Source organism: Mobula hypostoma, chromosome 1, assembly GCF_963921235.1.
Source record: "Mobula hypostoma chromosome 1, sMobHyp1.1, whole genome shotgun sequence".
Classification (NCBI taxonomy): domain Eukaryota; kingdom Metazoa; phylum Chordata; class Chondrichthyes; order Myliobatiformes; family Myliobatidae; genus Mobula; species Mobula hypostoma.
In genome coordinates, this window is record NC_086097.1 from 137720732 (window position 1) to 137738687 (window position 17956).

General features: G+C 41.8%; 1 protein-coding gene across 4 annotated transcripts in view; it reads right to left on the reverse strand.

Annotated features, from left to right (window-relative positions):
• Positions 1-837: 837 nt before the first annotated feature.
• LOC134350866 (zinc transporter ZIP6-like) overlaps positions 838-17956 on the reverse strand; it is a 32913-nt gene continuing 15794 nt past the window's right edge. For all 4 annotated transcript variants that reach the window (XM_063056668.1, XM_063056662.1, XM_063056655.1 and 1 more), the window contains exons 5-10: positions 17621-17788; positions 11336-11447; positions 9860-10261; positions 7090-7170; positions 3812-4002; positions 838-2602 (exon numbers count right to left, since the gene is read on the reverse strand). In XM_063056668.1, the coding sequence (XP_062912738.1) occupies positions 2450-2602; positions 3812-4002; positions 7090-7170; positions 9860-10261; positions 11336-11447; positions 17621-17788 (1107 nt within the window). In that variant the 3' untranslated portion in view covers positions 838-2449. The remainder of the gene's footprint in view (positions 2603-3811; positions 4003-7089; positions 7171-9859; positions 10262-11335; positions 11448-17620; positions 17789-17956) is intronic.

A 17956-nucleotide genomic window follows, 5' to 3' on the forward strand; every position in this document is an offset into this window, starting at 1 on the left:
ATGGTACTATCTCAGGTAGGCTCATACAAAATGCTGGAGGAACTCAGCTGTCGGGCAGCACCTATAGGAAGAAATAAGCAGTTGGCGTTTTGGGCCGAGACTTTATTCCTGTCCATAGATGCTACCTGACGTGCTGACTTCCTCCAGTAGTTTAGATGTTACTCTGGAGGCAGACACCTTGGTCGACATAGACAAGCTAAGTCAAAGGAACACAAACAAAATGCTGGAGGAAGTCAGTCGAGCACACATCTATGGGAATTAGTGATGTAGAATCTCAGCACGAAACGTCAACTGTTTACTCTATTCCATAGATGCTGCTTGGCCTGCTGAATTCCTCCACCATTGTGTGTTGCTTGGATTTCCAGCATCTCCAGATTTTCTCATTTGTGATTGAGCCAAAAGACCCATGTATCTGCCTATAAAACTCTGTAACACAGTGGGTCTAGCAGCACCTGTAGGGCAGAGATGGTTGAAATTTCTGGTGGAGACCCTGCATCAAGATGGTCATTGGCACCTCCTGAACAGTGCTACTTCACAAATGTGTTGTCTATGTTCATTTGATCTTCCCATGGATGCCGTACAGTGAATCCATTTTGTAATAGCTGACGTCTAGAACTTTATTGGTCAAAAGTTACAAGATTTACTAAATACAGCTGTCTACAACTTTATTAAACACACAAATAGTAAACAAAATCCCAGTCTTCTTGTGTCAATCTACAACCTACAGGAAAACTTGAGAGCAAGATTTCAATGTAAAACCACAACGGTGCTATTTCTGACAGTACCCCATGCTTTAAATTTCATCTCAAATTTTGTTTTCAAGTCACAGACTACATGAAAATTTATCATAGTTTAGTTACATTTTCTCAGTGACAGCTGCCTGTAACATACACAAAAATGGAATATCACACTACTGTAAATCTCATTGCATACAGATTATAAATATGACAAAGAAATATTTGCAATAATTAACATGTGGACTTTGTTTTTCAGAACATTATTTTAAACAATGCCGTTTTTAAGGCCATAGGATCCAGTTATAACAGCAGCAGCACAATGGCTACAGTGCCACACTTCCATCTATGAATGCCTTGTAAAAATAACAGCATTCATGGACTGGTCACAGTCAGATTACTAATTGTGTAATCTCTCTGTGTTATTTCAAAAGTACTTCATTGGTTGTAAAGTGCTTTGGGATGCCCCCAGTCGGTGAAAGGTACTGCAGGGCCAGTCTCTTTTGTAACAGTTCAAAACACTGAGAATACGCTAAAGAACTTAAATCTACAATCTGGGACATTATCAATCTAGAGTAACAGCATCAATTGAATAAAACAATCTACAACCTTATTACTAAATACACACATACTAAACAACCCCACTCAGAGACTGCAATGCAATTGTTTTAAACAACAGCTGAAAAAGCATCAATATATATTGGATATCCACCGTGTAACATTTGTACATGCAATGCATCTTGTAACAATAACTTCAACACAAATCCTGCAGGCTTTGGTCAACTATTTCTCTTTTGGATAAAGGCAGCTTGTGGAATGTGTGAGTGTTATCCAGACTGTTATAATCAAATAAATAAATAAATATTCTGTCACCTTAGTAGCTGACAAAAACTAGTTGAAATGACAAGTTGAAGGCCTGTGGGGCTGCATTGAAAATAAAACTGTTTCTGTAACATTTTCACTGCTCAGCTTTATCTCCCTTTTCTACTTATTAGACATTCAGCTTCCTTCCTGTCTGTCTCAAAACCTTTGTCCAGTCAAATGATCATTTAACATAGCTATTAACTAAATCTGGTTTGTATCTCATACATTCAGGAATTCATATCTAATTGGTTGCCTTAAATTTAAAACGTGGATTGCATAAGGCAAAGTGATCCAGCCAAAGATTAATCCCTACATAAGGGATGAAAGGCTGAAACAACACAAAATGCTGGAGCAACTCAGTGAGTTGGCAGCATCTATGGAGGGGAAAGGACAGAAAGTTTGGGTTAAGAGCTTTCAAGCGAGGGCAAAAGGCTGTTAGAAATGCAGAATGTGGAGAGTCTCTCAGCCGACTGTGACTGTGAGTAGCGGGGAGAAACTATCTTTTGGTCGTGGTGAAAAGTTGAAGTCTGACTCCACTGACTTCAGTGGGTTGGCAGAAGATAGCCCCACCCCTTTCAGAGCTCCAAGTTAGGATGCCTACTTCCTCCAAGATTCTGTTCTCAGCTTGGCCTCCATGTTAACACAAGAACATGTAGTGATGCAAGTAGAACTGGAGGACAAGTCATGAGCTGGGTGGCTTAGGCCTGGAGAAGAGAGTGGTGCAGACTGGGGGATAGATTGGGGCAGAGTTTATTGTTCACCATCATCATATTACTAATCACACAATAACATACGTGACCAATAAATAAGTTTCAAACCAGTAATTATGAATACCGGTTAAGAAACAACTGTTACAGTCTTACAATAGACAAGATTTTATGCTCAAATACAGCAATAAGGAGCATGATGCCAAATCCCAGGAGTATTCCTGCATTCTGCAGCAGAAAGTACGTTCCGTGACTGTAGTCATGGTCACCAGCGTCACTATGAAGCATTTCAGGAACCTGTAAAATGAGATGACAGGTAGAATGTGTCAATTTTATAATTCTGGAGAGCAAAGCAGTGGGGCAAGCTGGCCCCGATGAAGGGTTGATATTCTTCCCAGATAATGCAGTCTTGCCCCGATTATGAATGCCCAATTTCTAGATACATTGTACCTATGGATAAGCATTTGGGAGACCGGTGGATGGAAGGGGGTGGATTTTCTGGCTGGTGGGGAGGGGGCCATGCAGGCATCTTTTGCAGGGTAAGAATGGAGCAATTCTGCATGCGTTCTCTCTGCCCCTCCCTCTAGCTGCAACAATCTGGGTTGAACAAAGCTCAGACTACCTGCATGGTCACTGATAACTTCAAAGGAGGAACAGGCACACAATCCTAGTACCTAAACACCCTGGACTACTGAGCAGAGCTTGCAAGAAGCTAGCAGAAGTTTTGATCACAATCTTTCAGATATAATTTGACAGGAGTATTAGTCCAGAACAGCTGGAGGTTAAACTGTAGACTAACCAGACCACTATAAGCAGTGAAACCTCACAACACACAGAATTAATGCTTAACTGAAAATAGTCAAGCTAATTAAGGACAATCTATAGAGGTTTGTAAAGGATAAAGTATGCAAACAAATTATCTTTTTTGGGAGAAATAAAGGAACAAGGGATGTGGATTTCAAATGGAAGTGTGATAAGATACAGGAGATAAACTCAGTAATCTTGAGTTAGAAAGTAGTTGATTCAAGTCTCCTCCAGGCACATGACCATAGGAATCTATGCTGATAATCCAGTACTAAGGGAGAACTGCACCAGTAAAGGCCAAAACTAGGTTAATATTTCTGGGACTGTCTCCAGTGTCAGTATAGCTCTCCTTGAAGCAAAACCCTGAAATATATGTAACATTCCTTGTGTTCTACTGCAGCTGAATTTTCCCCTTCAGCTGTAGTGAGCATCATGCAATTTGCCTAATTATTGGCTGTACTTGCATATTAATGGTATTGCATGTACTTGGTAAATATTTGCACACAGACTTAAATCAGCTATCTGCCACAGAACAGATCTGTTAGACATCACTACACTTGCATCTTATTAGAAGAGGATGTTAACATTAACTAAGCCATTCTGGGATGATTTTCTATGAATAAGTTATAGTGGTATGAATATATATGAATATGTAATTCCTTGGAGTGCATTTGAAAATAAATCCCTATAATATATACGTACCATATCGACCAGAGCCACGTACAAGAACAAACCAGCAGTAATCGCAAAAATCCACGTGGAGACATTCTCAGCGTAATGTCCAATGGCTGTGCCTGTTATCATGCCCAGGTATCCCAACAAAGCAGACAGGACATTATACAGAATAGCTTGCTTGATGGTCATTCCAGCCTTCAGCAGCACAGCAAAATTTCCTGCATGCAAAGACTTATTTAAAATTTCAAAATATATCTTTTTCATTAAAAAAATATATATATACACAAGAAATACCAAATTACAAAAATACAGTGCAAGGTTATCTGTACATTTGTAGTGTAGCTCAATCCATACAGTCAGTGTTATTTGTTCTATACACCAAGCTGAGCACACTCTGTGTACAGAGCACCACCGCTGCTCATGTGGACTTCTGTGACAATATAAACTTTGCGTTTGAGGGACACCTACCATGGACTTAGTCCACTTGATGTCTAGTAACTGAAGCACCTGAGACTGTGGTCCTGCCTCACACAGCCTTTGCTTTGGCTGCATTCCCTGACAGTTATCTTATTGTTCTGGAAGACCAACAAGTTCCAGGCAGCCCAAGAGTTGGTGAACCTCTGGCAGCACTTGAATTTGTCTTGGTGCGTGCCCTGGGAACAGCCCACAGGTCAGTGCAGATGATCAGGGCGAACCGAGACAAGACAACCTACAGCAAAAATAGTGCAAGACATTTTGGACTCATTGTTCAAACCCATGTGTTTTCTAGGCCTTGTTGTCTTACACTGTGTAACACCACCTCAATGTGCAATGTATTGCTTTTAGACAATCGATTCACCTTTTAATAAGTGAAGAAAATAATTTGCCCAAGTCAGAAAGCTGTGGACTACAAAATCCTGGACGCCACTCTCAGTGCATCCCTTCAGGTTGTGTCATCTGTGGCCTTGGTTTAATAAGATTCCACTTAATAAGATTCCACAAGACTATCTGAAGAGGAACACGGAGTTCACTGTGTCCCGGAAGAATATTTATTCCAGCCTCACTGAAACATCTATGGTGGGAAACGAACAGTTGATGTTTTAGGTTGAGACACCTCACCAGGAATGGGGAGATGACCAGTGCTGATAAATGGTCATAACCCAAAACATCGACTCTTCATTTCCCTCCACAGGTGCTGCCTGACTCGCTGAATTTCTCCAGTGCCTTTGTGTGTTGCTCCAGATTGGGCAAGTGGAACAATGGATAACGTGTCTGAATATGGATAAGAAGATTGTAAGTCCAAATCCCACCTGGCTCAGTGACTTCCTTTGGCCAGTCTTTTAAGAACCACAACTGTTAGGCTGGGTAACAGCTTCTTTTCCCAGACTTAACATGCTGCTGCCACACAACACGCATTCACAACCTGCTCCCCAACCTCTCCTCGCTCCCCAACTTAGACACACGCTCACTCTACACTGGTCATTTTTCATTGCTGCCGACTCACATTTATACAACTGCATGTTTTATTATTATAGTGTCAGTAACATTATACTGTCTTACATAAATGTGCACCTCACACCTAATGTCAACCCGTAAATCTTCAGGCCTTTGTCACTCAGGGTCTTGTGACTGTATGTACTGGATTGTAACTATGTGTGCTGTGTGTGACTATATGTACTGTTTTTCACTTGTTCCCAGAGAAGCAGATGTTTTGTTTAGCTGTATGCATGTGTATGGTTGAAGAATAAACGTGAACTTGATCTGCAATCTGTGAAGCCTGCTGTACACAGATTGATTGATTTTATTTTTCACTTATCAGTGACTCAACTACATCCTGTTTCATTGACTGTAAAAACCTTGAAGCTTTTTGAAGATTCTAACCCACAGAGATGAGCTTGGGAGCATCAGTAGCTCTTCCTTCATTGGAAGAGCCTACAAAAAGTAATGGATACGACCCAGCCCATCACAAGTAAAGCCTTCCCCATCACTGAGGACATCTACATGGAGAGCTGTTGCAGGAAAGGAGCATCCATCAAGGACCACCACCATCCAGGCCATGCTGTCCTCTCGCTGCTGCCATCAGGAAGGAGGGAGGAACAGAAGTCTCAGGACCCACACCACGATGCTCAGGAACTGTTATAACCCCTCAACCATCAGGATCTTGAACTGGAGGGGATAACTTCACTCACCCATCACTGAACTGTTCCCACAACCTATGGACTCACTTTCATGTACTCAGAATCAGGTTTAATATCGCTCGTACATGCCTCCGAGACAGATATGACTGGATCACCGAATGCTGTAGTTTTAATCTACCTTCCTAAGCGAGCATAAAAGGCATTGGACTCGTCTGGGAGGTGGAGCATCATTGCCATTCATGATGTTGTGTTTTGCTTTGTAGGAAGTAATGACCCGCAAAAGCCTGTCAGAGTTGACCTGCATCCAATTCCGCCTCACCTCAATCAGAATTGTTCTTTTGCTCTTGAGACAACCCTCCGTAAGTCATATCTGTCCTTCCTGTATCTCCTGGGTGGCCAGAATTGAATGCCACAGATCTAGCCCTCTACATGATCTCCTGGTTCGTCCACAGCTTTTGACTAGGGTTTGTACGGTATGTTCTTGTAGGCATACACTGACTCACACAGGTTTTAATGAAGTCAGTGACAAGTGCGGCATATTCATTCAGACTCAAAGATGAATCCCTGAATATTGTCCAGTCCACCAATACAAAGCAATCTTGTAAGTGCTCCTTTGCCTCCCTTGTCTATACCTTTTTAGTCCACTCTACTGGTGCTGCACTCTTTAATCTCTGCCTATACTCAGGGAGTACAGCCAAATGATCAGACTTTTCAAAAAGAGTGTAGGATGACATGGAACGTGTCCTTGATGGTAGTATAACAATGGTTCAGTGTGTTGTTGGCTCCTCTAGTACCACAAATGATATGTTGGTGATAAATATTTTGAAACTTTGTCAAGCTGGTTCGATAAGCAAACTAACTCTTTATCTTATGTTCTTGATACTTATTGCTTACTTATTTTCCTTTTTGTATTTGCAGCTTGTTGTCTTTTGCACGTAGGTTGGGGGTGTTCTTTCATTAATTCTATAGTTTTTTTGTATTTACTGTGAATGCTTGCAAGAAAATGAATCTCAGGGTTATATATGGTGACCTATGTACTTCAGTAATAAATTTACTTTGAACTTTGAAACTCTCCCTATTGGAAGGTCCTAAAGTCCTATGAATGCTTCTGCATAGAACTGTACATTTTCCCCTTTGCAATCACAGCCAGGTATGTTATTGTGTGACTGTTCTGGTTTAAACACTTACCTAGTTCGTGCGGCAGCTCATGACAAAAAACTGCAACCGACGTACTCAGTCCGCTGGATAAGCCTCCAGTAAAAGCCGCTCCTGAACATAAGATTGAAACATTGATTATGTTGGAGTCACAAAAGACAAAATTAGCTTTAAACAGATGGAGCTAAACATAACATCAATGTGAATATGCTCGAATTAAAATAAATTTGTCATTATTCAATAGGAATTTTAAGCAGCAACTTTTAGACCACCACTCCAAAATAAACTCCCATTGAACTACAATTGATCCATGGAAGAGACTTCGCTCCAACAGAGGTTTTTCTCGCGCTTCCTTCATACATGCTGGCGAAGTATTCAAAGGGACATCAATTCTCTGTAAATATGCTGTAATTTAAGCAATTTAAAACTCAGCCATCGTTCCTGTGGCAGACATGGAGACTAAATAATTCAGAAGAAGAAACAAATGAGTGACTGTATCACTGACTGTGGTGGAGGCTGGTCCCCTGAGGGAGTAGGGGAAAGCTGGGACACAATGCTTGGGCTTGTGTGGGGCTCTGAAAGCTGCATGTAGAATGCTCTCTGAAATGGCCTAGAAAATGGATCCGTAAAGGGTAACAAATATGTGAACCCCAGATCTGGAATGTTGTTTTCATTTGATAAGTGGAACCAGAAAACAGTGAATAATAATTACAGACATATGCAAAGTCTATCTATTGCACAGGTTCATCCTTTACTTCCCACCAGTCAATGTGAGTCCTGAGCTGTGCTTCTACATAGTGCAACTTCCATGAAGATGTTCCCATTTCAGTAAATAGACACTATATGCGAGTATATTACAGGCAGACATTTATAGTTTTTAGATATTACAAGAATCAGGGTACGTGAGAATAACGAGACATGTTGATAAAACATCAGCTGTAACTTTACTGATGGGCACAGCTGAAACTGGGGCTGAATAAACTTCTCCGGCTCCTTGGACTCCTTTAGCTATTATCATACTTTTTAAAAACCAGTGCCATCTTTTTCCTCGCGAACAGACACGGTCAAATGGAATCAAATCACAAGAGATGCCTATCTGTGTACAAGCCACATGAGTAATCTAACTAGGATGGGCAGGGGTTTTCACAGCACGAAAGACTTGGGGATGCAGAAGGGTTAGGGAAAAGTTGAGGAAATCTATTTTTCAAATAAAGAACAACAGGGACTGAACAGAGCAACAGGTGATAGAAGCAGAAAGCCTTTCAGTGACCATTAGAATGTACCAAGAAGAACATCTGATGTGCCATAACCGGCAGACTAGAAAAAGTTATAGAATCACACAGCTTGAGAGCAGGCCCTCGGCCCCACTCAGTCATGCTGACCAAGGTGCCAACTTGAGCTGGTCCCTTTTGCCTGCCTTTGGCCCAATCCCTCTCAACTTTGCCATTCATCCACCTGTCTAAATGTCTTTTGAGCTATGTAACCTGTAAAAGTGGGAAAGTAGGGAGAGCTGGAATACCTGTTTATTTATTTAGCAATAAAGTGTGGAGCAGGCCCTTCAAAGCACACCGGCCCAGCAACCCCACAACCCCAATTAACACTAACCTAATCACGGACAATTTACAATGACCAATTAACCTCCCCCATATGCCTTCGGGCTGTGGGAGGAAACTGAAGCACCCAGGGAAACCCAATGCAATCTGGAATTGAACTCCACGCTCCAGAGCACCCCGAGCTGCAATAGCGTCATGCTAACCACTACACCACCATGGAGAACTGCACTGTTTTACTCACGTGGATGTGATGTTAACTATCAGGAGTCCATAGGGGCATTCAGTGCAGCAACTCCCACACCCCACACAACACTGTGCTGTGGAGTTTCTGCATCAACATGCAGTAGAGAAGGGCAACAGAGAGACACCTGGCATGCTCTGATGCTGAAGGATAAACAGGGATCCCAGAAATCCAGTTCCAAATTTGCTTGTGTAAAACGCAGAGATTTCATTAGCATCATTTTCAGCCAGAGCTGCACTCTGAACTTGCCCTATAATAACCAATCTGAACTTACAAAGACCAAACTTTCATCCAGAGAACAATTTGGATGTTTTAACTGAGTAGGGAGGGTGGAACTCAGTACCGGGTGGTGGTAGTTGAGGGGCTTCATTGCTGATGGACAGAGGGAAAGGGAAAGGATAAGGATATACCGCAAGTGCAGGGTGGAAGGAAGTTGTGAGCAGCATTAACACAAGAGTTGGGCTGAATGGCCTGCTTCTGTGTACATAAATCCTTACTGCCAATTTTATTTTATATTTTAAAATTCTGCCCTGAGGTCCACAGCTCTATGTCTTAACTGAGAGGAAACCTCTTCTTTCAAAATGCAACGAATATACTGCCTTGAAGGGCAGAAGTTGATTCAGTATTAACTGGCAAGGGGAGTAGTGTGGTTGCTTTGAGGAGAAAGGCTGCAGAGATCTGGCGCATGAGTAGGTGGTTTAGGACTAGCTGTCAGGGCACCGTGGCTGGCTTGGAATTATTGGCCAAAGAGTCTGCATTCGTGCTGTGTTGCTCTATGACTATATAGACCACTATGCTTATAACTCTGTCAATACAGAATGAACACATGGGTTGACTGCCCGTTCCCAAGCTGTTGTCTTTCACATTCACAGAATATATGAAGAGTAATTTCCCCTCCTGAACTAAATGTTCTCTTCAACCATAACTTTCCAGAACAACTATGTTTCTGTCACATGATAATCATCATACTGGAAGTAGTTTTGTATTACTGAATGAAAACGAGTCTCACCAATGGCCAAACCATCACTGAAGTTATGAAGCCCATCACCCATTATCACCATCCACGCCAGAGTTGCGATTCCTGCATCCTTCAGGTTCTCCTGCAAATAGTAGTGGCCGTGACTGTGGGGGTGGTGGTTCTGGTGGTGGTGGTGATGCAGAATGTGGTGGTAGTGGTGATGGTGATGATGGGAGTCATCAGCGTTTCCTATAGTGTCGTGGAAGTGAGAGTGGCACTTGTTCTCACAGCCTCGAGGCACATATGTGCTGTAATTTCCTTCTGGAAGAGCATGGGTAATCATAACTTCTTGTTCTGGAGTCAGTGAGTTTTGACTGTAATCCAGAGAGGGGAGGTTTGACTGATCCTTGGATTCAGCCTGAGAGTCATCCAGATCGGTAGACTGCATGTATTCTACATTTCAAAAAGACACACAGAGCGATAACATTATATGAAACAATTATGCAAGAATTCCAGATTAGTATACATCCATTTACAAATACAAATTATTTCATCCAATAGATAAGTAAAGAAGAAATTTAATGTGGGGGGTGGAATTTACACATAGCTCTCTTCAATGAGAACTGGGAAGTATTATGTATTGCTCCCTGTCTTTGTATTTCTTCAAAAGATATTTTTACTGAAAAGTACTAGGAAAAAAAATCATCAAAACTTACACCTTGTTTTCCTTCTGTGTAGCCTCCAACCTGATGGCATGAACAACAATTTCTCTAACTTTTGGTAATTTCTCTCCCCTCCTTGCTCCTTCTTTTCCGCCCGACTTCTTATTCTGGCTTCTGCCCCCTTCCTTTCCACCCCTGATGAAGGGTCTCAGCCCAAAACGTCAACACTCATTCTCCTCTGCAGATGCTGCCCAACCTGTGTGTCTTTTGTGTGCGAGCTGCATCTGCAGAATCTCTTGGTGAATTCATTGTCAGCTTGCCAGTCATACATGTGGTGCAGAAGGTCACTGATGGTGGCCAATGACAACACAGTATGTAATGACCCCCTTTTAAAGCTGAATCAATTAACAGTCTCATACCGGAAAACACACCCTGAGCACTAAGTAACATCAGTAAATACCGGATGGCTGAAACAATATTATCTGTTTTCCCAAAGGCAAAAGGATGCCACATTGCCTAAATCTTTAGGACACATTCATTGAAACACAGTAATTTCTGACTGAAATAGCTTCTGCTTACTACATCTTTAGATTCCCAATTCTCCATCCGCTGCTTCCTTTGTTCAATCTCTTCACCCCTTTCTACTACAATACATAATTTCTGCTATTTACCAGCTTCAGTAGTTTCACTCCAGCGAAACAAAAAATGAATCAAGATTTCCAGAACAATCCCAGAAAAAGCTTTGTTTAAACATCCATACAAAACTCTTGTTATCCTCTCAGGGTGTAGGATAATAGTAATCTCATCTTCAAAATAAATTTTACAAGGTATGCTTCATTTACCATTGGTGCAGTCACAAACCTACCTGCAAACTGTTTTAGAGATGGAGGCTCTTCCTTTGATAACTGTTGTGATTCCTGGGGATCCACATTTCTATCAACATCCATGTCCTGTTCATCCTGGTTAGATTTCTTTTGCTGTTAAAGCAAAATAATACATCTCAAATATTGTGAAGTACTGGTGAAATCACAAAGAATAAGTACAAGGCTGAATGTAGAAAATCACCTTATGGGTAGCTAAGCAGAGGTGCTCAGTATTTCAGTTTAAGAGGAGATCTTAATACCACCCCAACCAGATGAGATTTAATTCAAATATAATTGAAAGTACATAATCTGACAGTCCATCTAGTTGAAAGGTCTCGCTCATTCTAATATGCAAAATGCTGGAGGAACTCAGAAGGTCGGGCAGCATCTATGGAAAGGACCTTCTCCAGTCCTGATGAAGGGTCTTGGCCCAAAACGTCAACTATTTATTCCTTTCCATAGATGCTGCCTGACCTGCTGAGTTCCTCCAGCATTTTGCACGTGTTACTCTGGATTTCCAGCATCTGCTGAATTTGTGTTTAGATCTTGCTCATTTTTGCCTTGGGGTTGATAGAGACATGACATTATGTTATGGGCAGGAATCATAAACACAAGTCAAAGACCAAGTCTATCTTAAAGGGCATCTTGAGATGCTCCTTTCAGTAGGACTGATAACCACTTCTGTTTTCTTGGTTTTCATGTTTGGACCATGGAAAATGTTGAAGAATTCATATGCTAGAGTTATCAGCTACACTGGTTCTTTACATACTTCCTGCACCGCAGTTTTCAAAAGCTATTTAATACTTTAAAACGTGGAGATCCCAGTTCAAGAAAACCTTGTGTTTGTGATTAACCAGCTGCTGGGTTAAACAGGGATCTGTATTTTCTAGCAGAGAAGCTAAGGGTCTCTTTCGTAGTATTAATTACTGGACCTGAGAAGTGACCAGGCACTCCATGTCTCTGCTTCTGGTAAGAAGCCTTTGGCACTGGCCTTTGTTTTCTGTTTAGGAATCAACTGGATAATCATAGCAAACTGGATTAGGCAGTTAGTTTTTTCTCAATATTTAAATTTTGATTTAGTTATTTCCACACTATTGGTTGGTTTGAGATCAGTTGTCTTTAATTGTCTCACCCTTTCACAGGAAGCTCCAAACACCCCTCGTTTAGCAACAATGGGATTTGCATCTTTCTTGATTGGATCATGTTACTGTTTATTGCTTAAATTCAGATTGGCTGTGCATCCAGTTTGAAAAATTTGGTCATTTGTCACACAGGTAATGCAGATATCTATGGTGTCTCTTGCTTAGACGATGACAGATTAACAATTGGCGATGCAGGACTGGGGTATTGCCCTGTACATCTGAAGACCCGTGCTCAACGTTTTAGGAACAGCTTCTTCCCCTCTGCCATCAGATTTCTGAACTCATGAACACTACCTTAACATTTTACTTTTGCACTATTTATTTTTTATTGTAATTTATAGTATTTTTATTGTCAGAAAACAACAAACTTCACATTATATGTCAGTGGTTCTGATTGTGTAGGAAAGATTTGGGAACAGCTTCTTTCCAACTGTGATAAGACTGCTGAACGGATCCTGACCCGGATCTGGGCTGCAACTTCCAAATACCTGGACCTTTTTCTCGGTTTTTTTGCACTACCTTACTTTCCATTTTTCTATTTTCTATTTATGATTTATAATTTAAATTTTTAATATTTATTAATTTTTAATATTGTTAATATTTAATATTTGTAATCCAGGGAGTGGGAAGCACAGAATCAAATATCGCTCTGATGATTGTACGTTCTAGTATCAATTGTTTGGCAACAATAAAGTATAAAGTGCGAGGTCACACACTTTGGCAAAAGGAAACAAAAGTGGATTATCTCAATGGAGAAGAATTGCAACTATGAAGGATAGAAGGATCAAGTCATTCTAGTGCATAAATGATAAAAAGTTAGTGGAGGTGCGGGGATGGAGAGGACGTGTGGCACCAATTGACACATTGGCCTTTGTCATAAGGAGTTGCAGTTTAAAAATAGGGAGTTGCTACAATTGTAGAGTCAAAATGAGGCTACACCTGAAGAATTGGGGGGAGGCCAAAAGACATTCACTACACTAATTGGAGGCACAAGAGACTGCAGATGCTGAAATCTGGAGCAGCAACCTGCTGGAGGAACTCAGTGGGTTGAGCATCATCCGAGGTGGGAAAGGAGTCATCAATGCTTTGGGTCGAAACTCTGCATCAGTCCTTCAACCTTAAGAGTTCAACCTTAAGTGTGGAACATAGCTAACTCCCCCCGCGCCCCCCCCCCCACAGAGGCTACCTGACCTGTTAAGCTCCCCCAGCAGATTGTTTACTTCACCAGACAGATGTCTGGGATGAGGTCTGTCCTATCTATTATTAGTGGCTAAAGAAGCTGGAATCTGTAGTCTTTGAAGTTTAGAAAAACGAAGATCTTACACAAACATACTTAGGCAGCAAACCTGGGTAAATTTTGAGGAGGTTCCACTAGTGGGAAGAGTCTTAAACAACGGGACAAAATATGGGGCCGGGCATTTAAAGCTGAGGTGCACAGGGATTTCTTCAGAGGGTTGTTAGTTAAGCCTGTCAGCCGTACAGGGGCCTAGGCTGGGCGACAGCAGCTTGCCAGAGTTTTCTGTCCCGGGCCAGTTTGGTGGCTTATTGGCCTGCGGCTTCCACGGACTAGCAGCTCTCACCGTACAACTTCATATGTCTTCTAGGCGAAGACCCTTCCTCTCCCGGGGATGAGGTCTTGGGAGCTTTTGTGGGCAGTTTTGTGGCAATGGGTTTTTATGGGCTTGGATTGTTAGCCCATACCCAACTATCCTCCTTTCTCAGTCGGGCTTGGGACTGTCCATGGTGGAGTTTCAGAAAGTGGTGAATGTTTGTAATCCTCTACCTCAGTGCTGTGGAGACGGGATCACTGGGGTTATTTAAAGAGGATGTAAACATGTTTTTGAAATATTGGGGAATTGGGGTTGATGAGGCCTGGAACAGTTCAGCCACAATCATATTAAATGGTGGGACGGGCTTCAGAAGCTGAGTGGCCGACCCTTACCCCTTCTGTTGACTGGAGACCAGGCTTGGCATCAAACATACTGAGCTCAGGATTACCTACAGGTTCACTATCCTTACACACAGATAAACAAAGAAAACATTCAGTCTATTGCTCAGCTCCCTGATTTCTATTACATCCCTGCCTCTTCCTTCCTCCACTTGCCTCTCTTTGGACACCACCGTTTTCTCACCCAACTTCTCTTAGCCCATCACTGCACCTCTCTTCCCCTGCTCACTCTCTCTCATTCCACCTTTCTACCTCACCCTCTCTGACCTTCTATCCCCCACCCACATAGCTCCAATGACCTGTCACTCACACTCACTGGGGTGCTGCCCACCTCCTGCCATTCATTACCAACTCCAGCTCAGTCAAAGTCTCCCCGGAGTGAGAGGCTGCTGATTCTGGCAGTGGCTTCGGAAATGCTCCTGAGGATACAGAGACTGTACCCCTGTTCAATCTTCATGATCATTACCAGAGCCAGAGTGGTGCAGAAATAGGTGTATAATCAGTCCGGTTTATAATCTCAGCCTTTGAGGGGCCCAGTGGAGCCATCCAAACACATTCAGTGTCACCAACTAATCTTCCGAACAAAATACTAATGTACAGTATCATGTAAAATTTCAACACTAAACACAATTAAAGATATTCAGATATTTCAGAGATTAGATGCCTTGTTTTCGACTGCAATCACACTCACTCCATTTTAAATACACACTATTATCTGCAATTGATTAGTGTAAGGAAGTTATAACGTCCATTTGTAATGAGCGGTAATCTTTGACACCTTTTCAATCTAAGACTCTGACTCCAGTTACTTTATTCTCCCTTTCTGATTTAATTTTATTATTCTGGTTAGTTTGACCAGACCATATATTTTAGAATTTAGATGGGTTTGCCCTATCTAACCAGACTACTTGAATATGCTACCATGCATCATGTTCGGCCATTCACTTTGAACAGCTGTTTGAAGATTTGAATGCCAGTCCACATGCTCCTCAGAATTCACAATCTGATTCATATTTTGCTATTTTAATCATTCTGAATGGCAAATGCCTTCATTGTTTCAGTGTTCTGCCCCAAAGTGCTGATGCCTCAGGCAGATTTGGTCAGTACAACAGCTACCGAGTTAGGTATCAGCCTAAAGCAACAACCATGTTGGTTTCGCTGTAACTTCTTGCACAGAGCAGCTCGACTGGAGTACTGCATATCCAAGCAAGCTTGGGATATCAAGACAACCTGTAGCTGGATCACAGTAGTGAGGAGTTTGACCACAATTTTTGGCCGTTGCTGATGGGTGGAGACTGGGCAATAGGCCAAGATTTGCAATGAGCAGAGTGGAGAAATTATCAGTGCTATTCTTGTCTGAAATCAATGAGTCCATTGTTCAGTCTGGAAACTGATTACAATAATTTATTACAATCAGCCACTCTGCTCGTCCTCCCATTCTCAGAATCCCACCTTCCAGCAGTTTGAGGTTTCATTCAACTTCTCCTATTTACACTTCACCCAGAGTGATATTTTATTTGACAGCCTCGACAAGCCATCACTGTTTGTCATTCATTCTCTCCTGTTTTCTACCCTTTTGTGCCCTCCATCCCACCCCATCTTTTCAGCAACTTAACATTGCATTTACCCCAAATTTAACTTTTTCTTTTTTCAGATGCTGTCTGATCAGCTGTATTTTTCAGACCTATTGTTTTTGTAACTGAGCTGTTAGCAATTATGAAAACAGATTCAGGCAGCATCTGTGGAGAGAGAAGCAACGTTAACGTTTCAGGATGATCTCAGAAACAGACATTAAACATTCGCTCTGTTTCTATCTCCGCTGATGTTGCCCGAACGACCATTTTCAGTTTTTTCTGTTTTTAATACTTTGCTCTATAAATAATGCCTAACAAGCACTCAAGACTTCAAAGAAATCATTTTGTGTATGTCTGAATCAACACTAGCTCCTTAAATATTTCAATATTCAGATTTTTTTCCTTGATTTAAACAAAAGTGAAATGTTGTAAACTGAAAAGACTGAGCAAAATACATTACAGGAATGCTGGCAACATGTGGCACAGAGAGCCCTACTTGTAGCAGAGAAAAACTTAACCAGGTCCCATTCAAATACACTTCCATCACCTTTACAGGCAGCTCCTTGCTGCCAAAGTAACTTGGTCTGTTAAAAACATTCACACATAATCCAGAGTTCACCTGTGAATCACTTACAATCCCAGGCCCCATTGGCCAAATTTTGTCACTGGAAAATTTATTTTTATTTATTCATCCAAACATATTTCTGAAATCTCCTAACCTTCTCTGCTTGAAAAACTCAATTGTATCACTGAATTCCCTCATTATAATACAATCTGTATTGCCTGCTATCTGGATCCAATCCCTCCATTAATTAGCCATACATGAAAAGTTACAACTAAGGCAGTTTTACCTTCCCATTCAAAAATCCTAAAGGAGGAAACCAGACGACAAATATTCAAGACAATTACTATGGCAATAAAGTTATCCTTCCGCTCGTCACAGTGGTGCAACACTTTACAGTGCCAGTAGTAAGGCAGGGGTTCAATTCTGTTCGGAGTTTGTACGTTCTCTCCAGACCACATCGGCTTTCTCTGGATGCTCTGGTTTCCTCCCTCATTCCAAAGACGCACGGGGCAAACTTAATCACAAACAGGAGAAAATCTGCAGATGCTGGAAATCCGAGCAACATACACAAGATGCTGGAGGAGCTCAGCAGGCCGAGCAACATCTATGGAAAAAGTACAGCCGAAGAAAAACATCGATTCTACTCTTTCCATAGATGCTGCCTGGCCTGCTGAGTTCCTCTAGCATTCTGCGTGTGTTGCAGGGTAGGTTTAGTAAGTTGTGGGCATTCTATGTTTGAGCCTCAGTTGTGGCAGCGTGTTTGTGTCCTTGAGCAAGGCACTTAACCACACATTGCTTTAGTGTCTGTGTGAGGAGTGGCGCCCCACACAGACTTCCAATCTGCACCTTGTAAGGCATGAAAACGCCCGATGCAGGCCTCCCATGGTCTGAGTCAACGTTCCCTCCCCTACGTTGGCACCAGAAGTATGGCAAAACTTATGGGCTGCCCCCCAGCACAATCCTTGCTGATTTGATTTGACGCATTTCACTGTATATATGACAAATAAAGCTGATCTTTAACCTCTTTAAAATATTAGGGACAGAATGCACTGCCTTACCTTCCTTTTCCCTTTGTACAATTTAATTAAAGTTATCAAATGTTCGATGAGAAACATAAAGTAAAGGCCACCAAGAGCTGTGAGCCCCTTCCACACATAATTCAAATGATCGTGGTCTTCTTCAGGGTGTTCATGCTGTTCGGCACTGTGCTGATGGACACCTTGAGACTGGAAAGAGCATAAGTACTTGTTTTTAGTTCCAAAGTAATGAAGGAGTCCCACAAGCTTCAGCTTCTATTCTATTTCTAGCCCCAATCATTTTAGTACGTCTGAAGGGTAGACACTGTTATTACATTGGGAATGCAGCAGCAACCTTGCACAAAAATGTTGGTGACC